Here is a 19,664-nt window from a genome sequence, read left to right as displayed (position 1 = left end):
GTGGATGAGGGTCCTAATATCTGGCCTGTCAAGGGATATAAAAACAAATAAAAACAAAACAAACTTTTTTTAATGGGATGTTCTGAGTCTTACTATAAAAAAATTGAGTTACAATCTAATTTTTTTATGAGCAAATCCACATATTTATAAATGTTCTGAGTGTCATTGTTTTTCTTTCTCTTGTGTTATGAATATATCTTAAGATTACTCACCTATATTTCTTTGACTTTGAAAGGTCATGAACAGAAATTTGGATATGGCATTTATTAAAGGTCTTTGGTAAACAGTGGAGACAGAGAGCCTTGGAAATGTTTTAGATGGTGAATGAGAATGCGTCATCTATTCTTGAAGTGGCCTTGCTGCTTGATGACCTCATCCAGTGATTATGTTCATTAACTGTTCTCAACTCCTCAATAAAAGCTCACAAACATTCATTTCTGACTGTGTGGTAACCTCATACTTCATGATTTTTCATATGTTACTGTCAGCATCAAAAACACACTAAGACTCAATCCCTATACACCCCTTGCCTGCACCACTTGTTCTTACCCCTCTGTTTTGCATGTTCTTGTCAGGGGGTAGGGTGCCCTGATTCTTGCTGGGATAGAGGGGTAGGGTAAAGTGTTGGGATAGAGGGAAAGGGTAAAGTTTTAGAGCTACACAGTCCTCAAAAAGGAGGTTTTTCAGAGGTACACTTCGAACCAAGTGTTGAGAAATCACTGACAAGATGCCTGTATGAGCAACTAAAGAAACCCACAAATGTATTTCCTTTAGAAAATGAAGATTTAAATCATGATAACCATTGTATTATCTTTAGTCTAATGTCATTTTAATGTATTATAGATGATAGACAACATCGTCACAGAGTTGCATGTGCAACTTGGGGGCAGAAAGCGGCACTCTTTATGGCGCATCTAGCAGTGCCAAGCTCCAAAGCAGAGATGGCAGAGAGTTGTTGTGTAGTAAACTACACCAACAGCAGAAAAGATGGATGGAAAATGTTCAATATTCCAAGGGGATCACATCCCTTTGCGGAGAACAGAAGAAGAATATGGATCCAGGTTAATAAAAAGGCAGACTGGGATTCCCATGCTCCTAATAACAGTAAATACCTTGGCTTCCAGTGTTACTGGTGCCAGCCATTTCCACACTATCCCAGACCTTCTTAGCTAGTTGTCACAACTGTCTCACATCTTGTGCAGTTTACAATTCTTTCAAATGTGGCAGGTCATAAAGTCTCCTTGTCATTAACATTTTTATTTTGACTTAGTTAGCTTAGTGCCACTTAGGTTACAAATATGCTCCTTATATTTAGTATGTTTCTGTTATTTGTATATTATTATCTTCCAAAAAATACATTGTTCCTACTAAGCAGTTTACATGGCTGATGAAAATGAATATAACACTCTTGTTTACAAGCAGCCATACATACTCCGATTAACATGCCCTCACATGACATTTATTACGTCAACATATGAGACTGTGGAACAGTTGGAGGTGCTTGTCAAATTGCTTCTTCACCGGTGGCGGACTTGTTGGACTGCGTGAAAACAAACTCCCTCTTTGGCATGCATGAGTGTACTTCATAGGACATATCAGCCGTACAAGTTTTTGTGTTTCAGCAAGCTACTTTTAGCTGAACATTTATTTGAACAACCTACCCAACTTTAATCAGAGACCTGATACCTATGGGCTACTAACTGTCAACTATTGTTCACTAACAATTTCTATAATGATGTATTAATATGCAAATTAAAGACAACAAACCTAACTCTAATATGACACTCAATTCAGCCAACAAGAATTTACAAATAATACTAAAAGTACTGATTACAATGGTTGACTACAATCTTGTGATGTGGAACCAAAGCGGTTTTGCCCCTTGGAAGTGTGTGAACCCAATAATGTTTGTATACAAGTATAGTATATAGTATTGTATACAAGTGTATACCAGTCTATGGGCCTTTTCCTTTATAACAAGCAGAACAAAAAATTGATAGTAGTATTCCGATGTCTACTAGCTAGCTAGCTAGCTAATTGCTGATTTGTGCTGATAGTGTGAAACTTCAGTTGTGAACGTATCACGAGTGCCCATGCTTTTGTATCTCCATCTGATAAATGGCAAATGTAATTGTGATAAAACCATTATTGCCATTGTCACGTCTGCTCAGTAAAAGCCATCTACAACTACTGGTGACACACCATGGTCCTGAAGGGTTGTCCCATTTCATATGGGAAGATTTCAAACACTACTCCTTGTAACTTCCTGTTCCAAGGGACAAGGGCACTCAAAAACGAGAGGTAAAACTAAGAAACAGGATTGGATCTAACTCTTGAGTACATTTTGTTCAGCAAGCTACACTGTTTTCTACTCTTCTTTGCTTGACTTCGTTAGTTACTAACACTCTTGGTGAGTCAATCTACCAACGCTCTCACTCTTACAAAAAAATGCCTCAGCTGGATATACACCTACGCCGTGAACACACAAATTAACACACAAACACAAGCAGTACCTGGGGAGAGTAGACAGATGGCCATGAGCAGCACGTGTTCCTCCTCGTGCAGGTTGAGTTTCTTCAGACCAACCTGGAACTTCACCAGCGGCTCCAGCAGCTCCAGAGTGTGACCCGCTATGGAGGACAACACAAACACACTGTTAGCACTGCAGAGTCAGTTACATCTTATGATGCTTCTCTATTGATTTATGAATGAAAATGCACTTTATACAGCAGCGGGCTGCAAAGGAGAATCATTAACTCTGTGTGTGTATTTGTACATTGCGGACAGAGAGCGTCACTTCCTGCCCTGCGTGTGTGAGTGAATAAGAACTAAGTGTGTGTTTGTGGCCGCTTTATTGCTTCCATGAAAATACCTGAAGTCAAAACCTCATAGTAATGTGCAAGTGTGCGTAGAAAAGCAGTGTGTGGGTGATCCTTGTAAGGATCTGTTATATAAGGTGAAGGAAAAAAAAAAAAAGAAAGAAAGAAAGAAAGAAATCACAGCTGTGTCATCAGCTCCGACAATGAACACTTTTCTCTCCTTTAGAGTGTGTGTTTGTGCGCACAGGCACATTTTAAATGCCTTATGTTGCAGCCTTAATGGAAACTTCCGGAGCATTGGGTACACGAGGAAGACGAAGAGTGTGTGCATTGCGAGGATGTGTAATCAATAAGCAAGTTCTCTGTGTGTGCAGTCTAAACATGCTCCTTATGTGTTTATGTTGTGATTCTGCAGTCAAAAAACACGAAACAGAGCCTCTAATCCGGTTTCATTAGCTTCACTGTGGCGCCATGACAGCGAGATGCAACCAACCCTTTGTAACGTCATTAATGCAGTATTTGAAGTCAGGTCCCCCGCAGCTCCAGGACATGTCCTCCAGACTGAACGACTGGTTTGAACGCAGCATGATGATCTCAATGGCACTTGACTTTAACAGAGCGATCTGGTCCTCTGCTGTCAGCTCTCTGGAACACACAGTCACAGATGTTACTGCATAAATGTAGAAATTAGAGCCTCTTTGCACATCTGATTGAACCAGCTGGGGCAGAGTAGGTGTCATTGGTGCTGTCTTTACTTCAGCTCCAAATTTATTTTACTTTATTCTTTACTTTCAATTTCAGGGACAACGGTTGTCTTTGTACTGTATCAACTCCTCAAAAGAAACCCTCTCATATTCATATTACTCTAGTCATAAAGGAACAAGGAACTGCATAGTCATTTCCAGTTTTTGTGTTGTACTTATTGTACATGACTGTATTGAGCATTAATGGACAATACATTGCGGGACAGAAAAAATACACCTAACAAAAATTTGGATGCAACACTATCGTTTTTGCTCCTATTGTCACAAGCCAAAGTTGCACAAAGAAGAATTATTTCTCTCAAATTCTGGACACAAATTTGTTAAAGTCTGTGTCTCCTTTTCCGAGATAATCCATCCATTTGACGGGTGTATAAAGTGCCTATCTTAGCACCACTATCATTGAAAAAAAAGCCTTCTAATGTGCAGAAAATGAGCTCTTATCCCCTCATTACTTTGCAGTGAATTGGATGTCCTGTCTTCTTTTCTTGTTTCTTTTCAACAAATTGCAAAAGTTGCACCAGAGTTATTGTAAATATTTCAAGGAAAAAAACAACCAGCCTTTTTTTTTGTGGAACTCAAAATGTTAACTCAATCAGTATTAGTTTATGTACATCAGATAATTACTAAGACTATCTGTAAAATAAGAAGCCAAAATATATAAATATGCAATTTCTTTACTCTCATATTGACATAGTTATTAACTTATTAGCCTATAAAGTTTAACAGCATTACTGAATTCTTGAAATTCAATTATGGGTTTTAGTTTTGGTGTGCTACTCCAAGATTTTCAGCAGCCCCAATGAAGAATTTCTTGTTGAGCAACTACCTTTAGTCAATGCTTAGAGCTGCATGGAGCTCCAGGTTTTCATATTTCTGCAGTATCTTCGAGGTAAACAGAGAAATCCCTGACTTCTATACTCCCAAAGGAAATCCTCCCTAACTACACACAGCTGAGACTCAGCTCCATAACAAGGCAAGCAGTAGGAACAATGTATGTAAATATAAAGCTGGCTGAATATCAACAATTATTGTTCTATATCTGTTTCATAACATGCAAACACACACACACACACACACACACACACACACACACACATGTATTATGCATGCCCATGTGGGTCTTCTCTATTCTTTTATTACATGGTCTCTTCATGTGCATACATTTATAAACTTATCTCTGAGCTCAGCACGCATTCATAAAGCTACAGCCTGTTCCAGCGTATTCCTGGAAGAGCTTGTTTGTTTGGAAGTGATAATAACATCTTCACCTCAACCAATAATGTTCCGCATACATGTGGGCAGCAAATCAATGTGCTCTGCGTGTGGGTAGGGAGCTTGTTCAGGCTGCTAGTTTTCGTGTCTGTACGTGCTACTGGTTGGATTCAGCAGAATTTTACATGTCAAAGGATCATTATCTGAACTCAGTTTAGCAGCAGAGAGCTGCAGGGGTAATTAAGTTTAATTTTCAACATGGCCAGAATATGATTTATGGCACCAGAGCCCTTCTGGGAGAATCAGAGATACAGGTCAGCTTAACTAGCAGGTTTTATTTATTTTTTATTAGTTAATCTGACAGTTATTTCCTTAATCAATCGATTAATCCTTTCATAATAAAATAGTGAAAAATAGCCACAATCTCTATATTATTATTATTATTATCACTATTAAGACAAACAAAAGCAGTAAATCCTCATATTTTTGAAGCTGGAACCAGCAAATGTTTGGTGTTTTTGGTTGATTAATGACTGAAACGATGAATCTATTACCACATTAGTTGCAAATTTAAAAAGAATACAAATCAAATTAGATCAAATGAGTCATTTTAGATGCAGTGAGAATCATGCAAATACCACTAAAGCTGACTTGACATTGTGTGACGAGTGATTCATTGCTGTTGTCAAATCAAAATTCTGAATCAAGGTCTATAAAAAGTAGTGTTCAGAAACCAGTTTTACACACAATGTTAATAAAGCCCCCATGACAAACTATGAAAATTCTGACCTTGTCCACCCCTAGGATAATGATAAAAATAGAATTACTGCCTTGCGGACCTGTCAAGTTGCAGTTACAGTTTACATCCATGTCTGTGAAAACATGAATGCTTAACACACATCTTCCCCCCAGCAACACAGAATATCTATACAATCAGTTTCAAGGTGGACACCCGAGATTAGTGTCACCGATTTAATATGTGACACAATGGCCTCTAGTTGCCTGGTGCGATGGGTGAGATGGGTGTGGCGACAGACAGGGTGACAGATCCAGCTTGGCGCAGTGACAGTTTCGTGCCAAAAGGCTACGCTGAAGGTGCGCTAAAAGCTCGCCAGCTGAAACCAGGTCTACTGTCAGCACAGGGGGAGCGCAAGCTGAAGTTTGGCTGACCGGCGAACAGTGCACACACGTCACCAAATCCTCACAGGCAGGTTTCCAGAATATCAGGCACATTAACAATGCAATAAATACCCACAGGAACCACTATTCAATGCAACTATCTGCAATCAGCACATAAATGTATCTCTATATCGACTGTCCCATCACATCTGATGTCAGATCAAAGTGGATTGGCACCGTTTGGCACGTTTGGCACGCGTAATGGAAACCCAACCTGATTTGATTAACACAATTGCAAACTAATTAGTTCACATCCCTCTCAGCCAACCACAAACAGCCACAGCATCAGATAGGGAGTATATATTCAGCATCTGTCATCTTAGGAAAGTCAAAAGAAAAAAAACAGAATGAGACTGTGAGAGAGAAAGAGAGAGCGTGTGCGCACACGAGAGAAACGCAACATTGATTTACAATTGTGGTGACCTCCTCCCAGGCTACCTTTGCATCATCAGCCCGTGGAGGTCTGCTCACATTTCTGTATATTCGGACACTGCGAGCAGACCTCCCGGACCAAAACATCAGTTTCCTCCTGGGAGAAGTTTGGCCGTCTGACGCTGCTGCTCTCTTCTGCCATGGCGAATTGAGTAAACTCTCATTACGCTTTCGTGCGGCGCATTTAAGGGCGAGGAGAGGGGCTCATGTGATTGCTGTGATGTGTGTAAAACCCACTCCACGCCTTCTCTCCTCCCTCTTTCCGACTCGTGCAGGTAGGAGGGATGGAGGTGGGAAAGAGGAGCAGCTGCGCCAGGCGCACGGTGTGTCAAACTTGCAAAATCTGCCTGGCCACACCCAGTTCACGAAGCACAGGTTCGTTGCGCCTCCGCCTCACCCGGTCTGCAAAACTAGAGGCCAGTGTCTCCCCTTCTGTTCCTGAGATATGGTGTTGAGTAACGGCCAGAAAAGTGATTATGCAGAACATTTTAATGTCACAGTGAAGCTGACTTCTGACCTTTTGGATATGTGTATGTGGACATGTATGGTCAAAAGCATGTTTTGTGAGGTCAGGGTGACCTTTGACCACCCAATTCTAATCAATCATTCTTGAATCCAACTGGACATTTGTGCCAAATTTGACAAAATTCCCTCAAGGCCTTTTTGAAATATCCCATTCATGAGAAGGAGATGGACGCAAGGTCACACTGACCTTGACCTTTGACCGTATTCTAACCAGTTCATCCTTAAGGCCAGGCAGACACTTATGCCAACTGAGATATCGCGTTTGCGAGAATGTGTCAGACAAGGTCAGAGTTACCTTGACCTTTGACCACCAAAATTTAATCAGCTCATCGTTGAATCAGAGTGGACGTTTATATCAAATTTGAAAACATTCCCTTGAGGCATTCCTAACATATCGCATTCACAAGAATGAGACAGATGAGGTCAAAATGACCTTGAACTATGACGACAAAATATCATCTTTGAGTCCACGTGGACATTTATGCAAAACTTGAAGAAATTCCCTCAAAGCCTTCTTGAGATACCGTGTTCGCAAGAATAGGACAGACAGATAGACAGACAACCGAAAAACATAATGCCACAGCCACGGCTATCACCTGTGCAGAGCCATAAAAAAAAAAAAGAGACACTGTGCTGGACGGTAATCTATAATGCCACCTTGTAATGACACCTCAAAATCTATCAGCTGTCACTGCAATGCACTGAGTTTGTACCTGAAGCCTGGGATCATCTTGGCAAAGCCTATGACCTTCTGAATGCTGTAGGAGACCAGGTCAGCCAGGTGGGGCAGCATGGAGAGCTTTGTGTCCTCCTCACTGGAGTCTGGACTGCTCGCGCCGTCCTGGTACATCATTAACAGGTTGCTGAAGTTCATCTTGGTGTCCACAGACTCTGTTTGAGGCAGAGATTAGGAGACAAGATGAGTACAGAGGACAAAAACAAGGAGAGGGGAGGGGCTGAGTAAGGAAGCGATTAAAGTGAAGCTTTCTGAACACAGAAATAGCAAAGAGCTGGTGACAGGTTAAATGAGGTGAGACAACAGGTGTGCTCACAGTGCCGTTAAATTAAACATCTCAGGGGGCAAATTACAGTCTCGAGCACTGAATACTGACCATTTATATTTATTTTTGCAAAACATTTTTTAAAGAAAATGTTTTAGATATTCTACTTGAATTCTGATTAAACACTAAATTAAAAAACAAGCAAACACAAAAAGCTGGCAAAAATGTCTTTCAAACTTAAGATAACTATTTTATTTCTACTATTCTGCTATTCCGCTGCTGACCTTTTCAGACTTTTAAAGACCTGTGAATATGCTGTTAAATCGACCTTGATCGACTCAAAATAAAAACAAAAACATTTTTTGACTTCAAAATCGCACCTTCACTCTCCATCCTGGTATTTTGGTGCAAACTAACACAAAAAGATGGATCTCTGAATGCAAACTACTGAATAGTACCTATGAGCAGGAACAAGGACACACAGAGGACAAACTATCGACAGACAAACACACAACAGTCTTCAGAATGAATAAAACATTAAGCACAATGGATTTTATGCCATGAGTGTAACAAATACAGATACATGTGCTTGTTTCTCCAGTGAGGAGCCTGGTTGGGTAAATCAGAAATGATTGTACAAGTGTAGATGTTGAATGAGGGTTGAGAATCTCTAGGCACCTCATGATTCGATTCTGATTTAGACAGACAAGGACACACTTTTTTTTGAAAAATCAGTTCAGTGCACCTAGAATATAATGACTATTAGCTGCAATAGCTAGACAAGACATATACTTTGCAGGATGGCTAAGCTGTAACTTACAGTTTTTCAGGTGCTAAGCTTGTAGATTTGTGATATGCCAGCTTCCCTGGAATAACTGGCACTAGACTTTTTGTGGATGATCCTCACAAATTTTGAAACTGTTCTTTACATTTGACTTTATCAACATCTTGCTGGCGTACTGTATCTGTAAGTCTGTCGCATGTGGTCAAACTAGGGCTGGGCAATGTGGACAAAAATTCATATGTCGGTATTTTCTACAAAGAGGGCTACATGTTCAGTTCAAAGTCCCCTGTTACTTTTGCTGCATGTGTTTTTCCATAGCAGGGCAGGTAAAAGAAGTTTACCTGTTGGAGGTGAGCTGTTTGCAGAGGTGCACTAAGAGCCTGTTGTCTGCAGCTCTTCATGAACATCTCACTGAGGCTGTTTCTGCTTGTACTCTACTGCCCTGTAATATTACTACACTTGTCTTAATTGAAGAAAAGCCGCTAATAAAGTACTGCTAACTCTAATATTTGAATTCCTATAGAGTAGTAGGCGTCCAAACTGATAACGGAAACACAAATCGGCGCAGCATGGCTTGACTGAACAGGGCTAAAAGTCACAGAGGAAAATGCCCACAGCATTGTACATGTGCTACTGCGGTAACTTCATTCATCTAACAGACTGATTTATTGTAGCTTGTGCAACATATAGACAGATTTCACACTGTAGACTAATTAACAGACAGATTACAAAGAGGAGCAGCTCTGTGCCTCTCTCCATGTTGATGGAGAAACTGTGAGTGAGTGAGAGGGGTGGAGATGTGTGGAGAGTGTTGGAGAGGAGAGATGAACACTGGTATGCATTATGTGGCGCAACTTGACCCTATATTGATATTAACAGTATTGTCTAAATTCATATCGTGCTTGAAAATATATTGATATATTGTACAAAATCGATATACCAGCCCTTGGTTAAATTGGCCCATTTCAGTGAGGCTGGACTGCTAGTGACTGATGTTAGATGACAGTGAGTCAGAGACACAAAACTATCACAGAGTTCACACGTCTTTGTCTGAGAATAAGTAATAATAATTAATGTTGTAATGATTCATGATGAATAGTCCTGCATTACTATTTCTTTACTTAGATATATAAAAACAGCATTCATATATTGATTTGGACATCAATTACCCTGTCAACAGTTAAAGCTTCAAAGCTCTGAAGCATTCTGGTCAGACCTAAACACGACACACGTCTACATCTGTTATGTTTCACCTTTCACCGTTCAATTGGTTTGTCCAAAGGCAATAATGATGTTCAAAACTGGATTTTTAATTTCAGATTATTTACTTTTCTGCATCAAGAATAGGGGTTGTAGTTGTCATTTTCACAGCCAGCATCTATATTGTGTAAGAAATTGCACCATTGAACAACAAAAACCACATCTTGAGTCAGAATGGCTCAGTATTTTCCTGCTATTTAGCAGCTGCACCTGGCTTTTAGAGGGCAGGGGAGATAACACTTTGATTGGTTGAATTCATGTCACACACAAAACACAACTATGATTAATTAAGGGACTAAATACGACTTTGCCCCTCGCGCCTTACTTTGTGCCTTTTGGCCAGCAAAAGTGGAGTTGGACATGCCCTTAATGCATTTGCACCCTGCACTTTAGATCATGGTCTGATGATCGATTCAGTAGGGCCCCATATATTTCAAAAGAAAATCATGACACATTTAATCAATAATTTCCCACACTCCTATGTTGAATGGGCTTTCATTAATACACTGAAACTCAGGATAAAAGCAGAGAAAGATGGTTTATGCTTCTATGTGTTTTCTAAACTGCAGAGGCCCTCACAACTTTGTCCTTGGTGAAGTTAACCTTGAAGCATGAAAGAGAACAAGGCCTTGAAAAGAAGGACTCTGTGCATCTCACCAGGTGAGTGGTTGAATGAGTCAGAGGAGGCATCAGACAAAGAGTGAAGGGAGGCGGCTCTGCTGGCACTGCGTGTTACTGGGCCTTCACGCACTGGAGGCTGCGAACACACAGAGAAACACAAATAGTAATATCACAAAGAATATATCACCGTAAAACATTTGCAATGTAACGTTTTAAAAGTTACATTTACACAGAGACTGAAGTTTAAAGTTTGTTGCTATCGTCATGTTCTTATAAGATGTGCATCTCCTTTTTTATCTTAAAGAAAACAACTGTGCATATCCAAAGTAAGTAGTAAGTAGTAAAGTATCCTTATAAGGTTTACACTCGCGAGTTCAAAGTGACACCCACAACTCAACATGAGGGTGTTTGTGGCCGTCTGCACAGTGTGTCCTCGAATCACACTTGACAATAATAAATCACAGACAAAGGGAAAATGTGTTTCGAGACATTCTCAGACGTTCCATCCAATCTGCATCCTCGATCTCATTTACTCCGACGACCCACTTGTTGTGGTCCGCAGAGAGAACGTCATCTGAAAGTATCAAGTTCATGACGTGGGGGAAGAAAATACGACGCCGCTGTCGGGCGGATCACGCCTTCGGTGACTCATGTTACGGGTGTCGAGTAAATTGAAAACACACACAGGCGACGGTGGCTGACATGCTGGTCTGAAGTAAATATGACTGTGGTTACCAATATTATTTAAAGCTATCTGGAAATCAAAGGAGCGGTGTTGAATCCCACACACAGTAAAGCTATTTAACACCACACATTAATAAATCTGGCTGTCACTAACTGTGTAAGTGTCTCGTGTGATCTTAACTGACGTGAAGATCAGAGAAGATAAATTATAAAGAAAACAGTGAAGTACACAAAAATGCAACAGAAGTTTTTTTATACAATGGTCTCAACCAAAGAAATCAAAATTTAGACATGACTGCACTCTTAACTATATATTACATACTTATTATCATAATATGCCCATAGCCACTTACCAACAAAATGACATAATAATCAAATCAGTTGTTAATTCACTTACATAATTTATTTTGATCTTTCTGTTTGAAACATAAAATACAGTTCCTGAACCTCAGAATATTTGTGTTGCTAGGCAACCTCTAGCTAAACAGGAAGGGGTTCAAAAGGCCGAACCAGCAGTTTTAAAATCCTGACAAACAAAGAGTGCTACTGTCTGCGCAGGCTGCAAAAATGTGAATTTTTATGCCTCAAGTCTATCTCCTTTTCACTTCAGACTATCAACTTCACTGTTGCTAATGAAGGGACAAAAACATGTGTTTTTGAACACACAATTATCAGGACTAGAGACTCAGACAGAGGTCTGAGATAGTTAGGACTGAGCGATGCAGTGCTCTCCAAGGTGTGTGTGTTTGAGAAAGAGAGAGACAGAGAGAGGGGAAGAGAAGGTGTAAGATGGGCGACTGCGTGCAATGTTTCTGTAGGCCTAAGTATTCATAACTTTCTGGGAACGCTGCTTTGTCACTCACTGACCCGTTGGCCAGAACCTGTGATATTTATATAACATTATCACCATTCATTTACTTATTTATTCATCATCTGTAACCGCTTATCTTGTTAAGGGTCGCAGGGAGGCTGGAGCAGATCCCAGCTGACACTGGGCGAGAAGCAGGGTACAGGGCTGACATGTAGAGAATGACAACTACTCACACTCACAGGCGATTTAGAGTCACCAATTAAACTAACCTGCATGTCTTTGGACTGTGGGAGGAAGCTGGAAATCCAACCTGGAACCCTCTTGCTGTGAGGCAACAGTGCTAATCACTGCACCACCGTGCAGCCATAATGTTAGTAGTGAATTTTAAAGCAAAATAAAATATAAAGCCCAGCATAGCATGCCTGGGAAAGCGCCTGCATTTGAACTTGTGTATTCCATAGCAAAGTTCAAAAGCACACCTTATCCTTAACCTTATCCATGCATGTTTATGAGGAATTGTTAAATGCATGTGTTTAGAAAGTACTGAGTGTACGACTGGATATGCGACTTGGATTACACTGCAAGGGTTGTTGAGAGTTTGTAAACAGATGTTCTGATATGGATTTTCTTCGTTTTTGGATTCTTTTTTCAATGTGAAAGCATGCCAGTAAAACCTCATGGATGCAACATGGGGTGAGTGATTGACACACTGTGCAAATGATCATTTTGTAGGTGGAGTATCCCGCTAATTCTCTTCCTATAGTCTGTTGGTTTGGATGCCCAGATTCATAGAAACACCAAACACACAAATGAGGCTAGCTTCAAGATCTTTTAGCTTCTCTGGTGCTGTCTTTGCCCTCCAATATAATACTGGTGCATTCATTTAAAACTACAAACATCAAAGGTGTCCCATTATACTGGGTAATGACTAATGTAAATCCAGCCAAACAATATTAAGAATTCTCATTGGCCCTGGTATAAAGTAGTTAAGTACAGTTACATATTCTCCCCCCTGCTGAGAATCCAACAGGAAGAAGTGGCAGCCTTTCCTGCTGTTTTAGGTATAATTGTAGCCTACTTTAGCCAATTACAGCCATGGGTACAAACTAAAGGAGAGAATGCCAAGGTCTGTAGTGTTGTAGTGAACCAGAGCAGATGGTATCCATATTCTATTATTACATTTTGTTTGTCTGATCAGTTCTTTAGCATTTAACTTCTAAGGAATTTAGTTTCTGTTGTGGCTGGCCACTAACTTGAAAATACATATAATGCAAGTACACTGTGCTGTATCTAACTTGTCTTGCTTCTGTATCAATTTGTTTTTTACTGGAAAATGTCCTATTACAGCCTGTTGCCGCGTGTTAGGCAACCCTCCCATCTTTTGCATGACATCATGACCTGCTCCACCCATATTTATGGTGAACAACAAAGTGATTTTGGCTACACAGATGATAACTTGAACGTGGTTTTGGTAAGAGGAGAAACAGTGTACTGAACTAACCCTGAAGCGGGAGAAGTCGGAATATGAGGCATCATAGGTCTTGTGGTGAGCTTCCACCAGACTGGAGATGATCCGGGCCTGCTCCTCATTCAGACGTGGCCTCATCGCCTCCCGGGCTGCCTCCTCCTCTTTCCTCTTTAATATCATATCCTTCTTCCTCTGGACCTCCTCGTCTGTCAGGATGACTGCAACAGAGGATGGAATAAAAGAGATATCAAAATCTCTCATAATGAACAACTGACTAGCACACACATACGCATAAATTCCTTACATTAATAGATTGTACTCATGCCAATGCAGATGCAAAATGAATTTGAATACATTTAAAAAGAACAAAAACAGACAGCTGCAAACAAGTCTCAGATTTCTCATCAACAGGCAACTCCATTAACATTCCAAGTATAATCAGGTTGTAACTGATCTCACCTCCTCAGTGTGTGTTATCTAATGAGAGTAAACACATGCGTGGGTCGACACACACGGTGTCACACAGCACACTCTCTTAACATTATGCACACAGGAAAGAACTGAAGGTATTAAATGTTTCTGGAGGAGCTTTAAAGGGGAACACCACCTAAATGAATAATTATAATATGTTATATTTATGGCCATGGAAAGTTCAATCAGTATTGGTGAACATGAGCTCCAGACTTCATACAGGATGACATCACAATTTTGTCTTAGACCACAGAAATAACCCTTAAAGTGTGTTATCGTTCAGGTCACAATGAATCTGAGAACGTGTCCAGATTTTTGTGTGACATTGGATAATAACAATGCTCCCCAAAGATCAAAATATGACAATAACATTTTTGCATGAAATCCCCTTGTAATGTCTCAGACTGATATTTTGTCACATGTTTTGTTTCTGACTGTTATGGCTGTACAGATGTATGGATGTACGGGGGAACAGACAACCCAGAAAAGACAATGCCTCTGGCCTCAGCTATTGCCGATCTGGAGGCATAACAAGGGAAATTGGGAAAATGAAGTTATGATCCACACTTGTAGGAAAGCAGTTCTTGTAACTTCGAATAAACTTAGTTTGAGGATGGATCATGGCTTTAAGAGAAAAAAGTGCTACTTGTCAGCAGTGAAACAAAGTTAGCTTTCAAAACTAGGTGAAGTAGCTGTAATGTAAGCTCCAAATATTTCCATCCCAGGTTACATGAACCATACATCTCCTGAGCTCCGCACGCAGAAAAGGCCTGTCATGTCTGCTGTCTCTTTATATGGCTGATGTGGCGGGTGTTGGATGTTTAAGTGCCTTCTGCCTTATTCATGCTGCAAGAGCAGAGACTGCAGGCAGAGTGGAACAGTGGTGCAGAAAGGATTAGACATACTGTTTATAGTGACTCTTTTAGGTTTGACTAGATGAGAGGATCCTGCGGGAACTCCTGGGTTTGCATGCCACTTCCACATGTCTGAGAGAATCACATTACTTTGTAATCTTATGTTCACAACACTCATTATTTATTACAGATCGCAACCGATTTACATCTATCTCTACTGGATTTAAAATAAATTGCAATCCCAGACATAAAGGAGTATTGTGAATTAAAGTGATTTCATCTTTTTCAATAATTTAAAGCTAGACTGAGGAACTTTTACTTATATACTGTATAAACATCTGTTACATTCAAGCCCTTGCCAAACGAGTTCACACTTTGCTGATTAAACCTGTCGCCACTAAGGAAAGCTCTCTGTATATCACAGAAAACCAGAGTTGTAGTTTCTGGTCTCTGTGGCCACTTTCCAACAGCAAAGCACAGGAAGTGTTGCATTTTAGGTCAAGGGGACAGAGCTAAATGGGGTAGGAAGGGGGGAGAGATGGATCAACCGCTAAGAGTACGGCAGAAGCCACAGTAGAAAATCCTAAGAAGCGTACAAGAAAAGTTTCTGGAGTGGACGTTCCAGATAAGAAGAAACTCACGGCCTATTTCCACTGGATGCATGTTGGTTGCGTCTCCGCTCCGGCACAGCAGCGGAGCCAATAGGAGTCAATGTGTGTGTTTCCACCGTCTGCGGCTGTGCTGCGTTCCTAGCCTGGTTCCAGACCATAGACCCCGCCCACTCAACTGAGTAGGCTTGCATCTCTGGTCTGGCATACTACGCAATGAATTTGTGATTTATCTCGTCCAAACGCTAGACGGACCAATGAACGCAGGGGGTCTAGCGATTAGCCAATCAGCGCCACGCTGATGTCAAGCTGTACGCCGGTGGGTAACTGGTGAGGATAGCAACAATGGCGACCGCTACAGATCCTACAGACCACATTAACAATGCTATCGGGGTATTTCGCCACTACTCGCGTTAATGGAGGACCAAATTAAGGAACTGGATTTAACAGCGATGCAGCTGGGCGTGCACGACAGAGACATTTTAAACGGGCAATGCTCGCTTGTTTTCAGCACCCCCGAGGCATGGATACTAATGATGTCAGATTCTGGGTGAGTCGTTGATCTCTCTACTGATTGGTTAGGGAAAAAAATCAAATTCCCTCCCCCTTGTAAATCGCCTTCAATGGAAGCCATGTCAGACTGAAGATTCTGGGAGCTTCAGCCGGTGCTTCTACACGCCGGAGCACAACGCAGCAATTCAGCACAGAGCAGATCGTGCGGGGAAGGAAGTCGTGCACAGAAACACGATAAAACATCCGGTTCATTTTCAAAACAAAATACAGTGTTCACGCGGATCATATTTCCCTGCACTACACCTTGAAAACGACATAATGGACAGAGGCAGGCCTGAAGTCAACAGGTCAGAGGTTTTCAGACGTCATTTCACCCCGTTAACACCATGGATGAAGAGATATTAATCACGGCAGTGCACCGAGATGTCCTCCGGCGGAGCTGCACCGCTCTGCACAGCAAACGAAGCTGGTGGGTATTGACGGACGGCGGAGCACACAGCGGATAACCAGCGCTGCCGTTCCGCAACGGACATGCATCCAGTGGAAATCCGGCGTCAGCGTTTGAAGAATGCGTCATCAGTGTGACATCACAGACACTGCCTTTAATTCTGTGTCCCTGTGTTAATCGAATATTTGTCTCTTGTAATATACCAAATATATGTTTAAAAAAAAAATCAGTATTAGATTATTTTTTACATCAAAATCCCTGTAAAACCAGTTTAAATGTTTCAAATGTTTGATACTCATCCTGCACTCAGGGGCATTTACAAAAGTTCATCAAATCAAATTAGACTTTGAGCAACTAGCTTGCCACACCAGCTACATAAAACCACACGTTACTGGTCAGCGATAGGAGGAGATGGTTGTTTGGATATCATATCAGCATGCAAAACTTTAGTTTTCATTTCCAAAACAATGTGGCACAGGTCTAATTCATTTATCTCTCCTTCATCTTTCTCCTGATCTAACACTGAGGCAGGTGTGTGTGGAGCCAACAGTCTGCTTAGCAGTGGACTATGCTGTAGCTCCATATCGCACTTAACTCTTAAGCCTGCCCACTTTTTAGTCTCCTACATCCCACATTACAGTACATCGCTCAAATATTCCGTTTCACTATGAAATATGTCACAGTACAGAAGCTAAAAACAATTCACAGGATCTTCAAATGCTGCTATTGGGAAGAATGGTGGATGTGCTGAATTCGTGTAAAGTAATCCTGTAGCTTTACATAGACATCAGCTTACTGCAGCAAATCACAGAACAGTGCAGCTGTTAACATACTGTGGCCACGTAACTGCTGCGCAGCATTGATAAATAAGGCAATATTATGCACCAATTACTGACAGTTCACCTGTAGTGGGCCATGAGTGGATGAATATAGAGGAAAGACCAAGTTAGTCTTATAAACAGCAGCACCTCAGTCTACTGGCTTTCTAAAATTTCAATTATAAATCACAGTGAGGAGCAAGTCTCCTATGGCTGGTATCTCAAAGCCCTCTGAGGTCTACCCGAACTAAGCAGCTGCTGTTAGTTTGGTTGCTCCAGTTTAAATTGTTGTTGTGAAAAGGCTTCTTTCAACACACAAAGGAGAATGCCCTAAGCCTAACACAACACACTGTTCCCGCAGTACAATATTTTTCTTTTAAAGACGCCTCTCAGACAGCAACAGAGTGAATGACCAACATCTGGATGTGTGCTGCACATCGGCCGCTCGTGGTGTGAAACAGGAAACCTTGGAATACAAGCGGTGCCTGAAGAGATTTTATAAAGATGAAAAACAGGCGGCTCAAATGTTCCGTGTGTGAATGTGAAATCTGTAATGAGGTGGTCTGAAAAAAATCCTCCTGTGCAACATGTCTAGTTAGACCACTTTCTTAAAAAAGAGCTACTTTATTACTTAAATTAAAACACATTTTAACACTATATCACTGTCACTGTTTTAATTGACTTATATGATTATAAATGTCATAAAATACAAACCATGCAAAATATGTGCGTTTCATTATAGAGGAGCAAACTGAACAAACACACACATGAAAACTTTATATACACACATAACTAAATGGATACAGTACTAAACCTACCAGGCACAGGCCCACGGGCCCAGAATGTCAGGGGGCCCCTGGGCCTTCGCCTGCAAATGTGACTCAAGTCAACACCTACCGACCAGGAAGTGACACAAAATGACCACAAAGAGGCGCAAAAAGACATGAAAGAGATGAAAAGGAACTGCAAAGAGACACAAAAGAACTACAAAAACAAGCAAAACAATGACAAATCAACTAAAGACAAATAGACACAAAATAACCACAGGAATACACAAAATGATCACGAAGAAATGCAAGGAATGCCAAGAGACACAAAATAACTACAAATGTGCTCCAAACAACCACAAAATGACAACAAAGAGACCACCAGGATACACAAATGACATCAAAAGACACCAAATAACTACAAACATACATAAAACAACCACAGGGATACACAAAGAGACCACAAGGAGATGCAAAGGACCTACAAAGAGACACATAATTAAAAGTACCCCAAACAGACATGAAATGACTACAAGGAGAGAAAAAAACAAGAATACACAAAAAAACACAATGAGATGCAAAGAAATTGCAAAGACACACAACATAACTACAAAAGCAGGCAAAACAATCACAAAATGACTACAAAGAGACACAAAACAACCATGAAAATACACAAAAAGACCAGAAAGAGATGCAAAGAAACAGCAAAGAGACACAAAAACTATAAAAATGGCCAAAACAATCACAAAACAACTACAATAAGACACAAATTTACCAAAATACACACAAAATGACCTCAGAAAAGACACACAAATGTACCACAATGAGGCACAAAAGGAATCACAAAATGACTACAAAGAGACATAAAATTACCAAAAAGCACACAAAATAACTGAAAGAGACAGAAAAAAACCAAAGACACAAAAAAACAACAGCGTGAATACACAAAAAGACTAGAGAGAGATGCAAAGGAACCACTGAGACACCAAAAAAAAAAAACCTACAAAAATGGACAAAACAACCACCAAATGCCTACAGAGAGATAAAAAACAACCACAAAGAAACACAAAATGACCTAAAAGACAAACAAAATGACATTTATACAAACGGACAAAAAAAAAATTACAAAGAGAAACAAAATTGGCTCAAAGGGGAATAAAACCATAAAAACATTCCTAACGACTACAAAGAGAAGCAAACCCACAATAAAGTCTGCGTGTCTTGCTACTATGTGGAAGAGGATGTGGGGCCTTTTGCATATCTGTGCCCAGGAGCCAATCGTCTCATAATCTGTCCATGTATAAACTATATATTAAACATACTCCATTCAGGTATGTGTTTGTCTACTACTTGTTTCGGAACATGATGTTTCCATTGAGCCCAGAGACAGAAGCATGAAGAGTGTTACGTCTCCAGTATCTGATCTTATGAACACATTGCAAGCTTCCAAACACACACAAGATGCTCTACAGAGAAGACAGCTAATACAACAAAAGGAGAATTGTGCAGTTATATATACAGAGCTAATATTTACCTCTGAACCCAATAAAAGGATAAAAAATATAGGCTAAACCACATTTCATATCTTGATTACAATATCTAGCAAGTTGTTTGCACAAAGATTT

At 40.5% G+C, this 19,664-nt stretch overlaps 1 protein-coding gene across 6 annotated transcripts in view; it reads right to left on the bottom strand.

Annotated features, from left to right (window-relative positions):
• Positions 1-19,664, bottom strand: part of LOC125891320 (vitamin D3 receptor A) — a 104,976-nt gene that overhangs the window by 9,374 nt on the left and 75,938 nt on the right. For all 6 annotated transcript variants that reach the window (XM_049580487.1, XM_049580491.1, XM_049580486.1 and 3 more), the window contains 5 exons: positions 13,594-13,778; positions 10,634-10,733; positions 7,645-7,822; positions 3,313-3,464; positions 2,514-2,630 (listed from right to left, as the gene is read on the bottom strand). In XM_049580487.1, coding sequence (XP_049436444.1) covers positions 2,514-2,630; positions 3,313-3,464; positions 7,645-7,822; positions 10,634-10,733; positions 13,594-13,778 — 732 coding nt within the window. The remainder of the gene's footprint in view (positions 1-2,513; positions 2,631-3,312; positions 3,465-7,644; positions 7,823-10,633; positions 10,734-13,593; positions 13,779-19,664) is intronic.

Source organism: Epinephelus fuscoguttatus, linkage group LG7, assembly GCF_011397635.1.
Source record: "Epinephelus fuscoguttatus linkage group LG7, E.fuscoguttatus.final_Chr_v1".
In the NCBI taxonomy this organism is placed as follows: Eukaryota; Metazoa; Chordata; class Actinopteri; order Perciformes; family Serranidae; genus Epinephelus; species Epinephelus fuscoguttatus.
The sequence above is the reverse complement of the archived record's forward strand: the minus strand, read 5'-3'. Positions and strand labels throughout refer to the sequence as shown.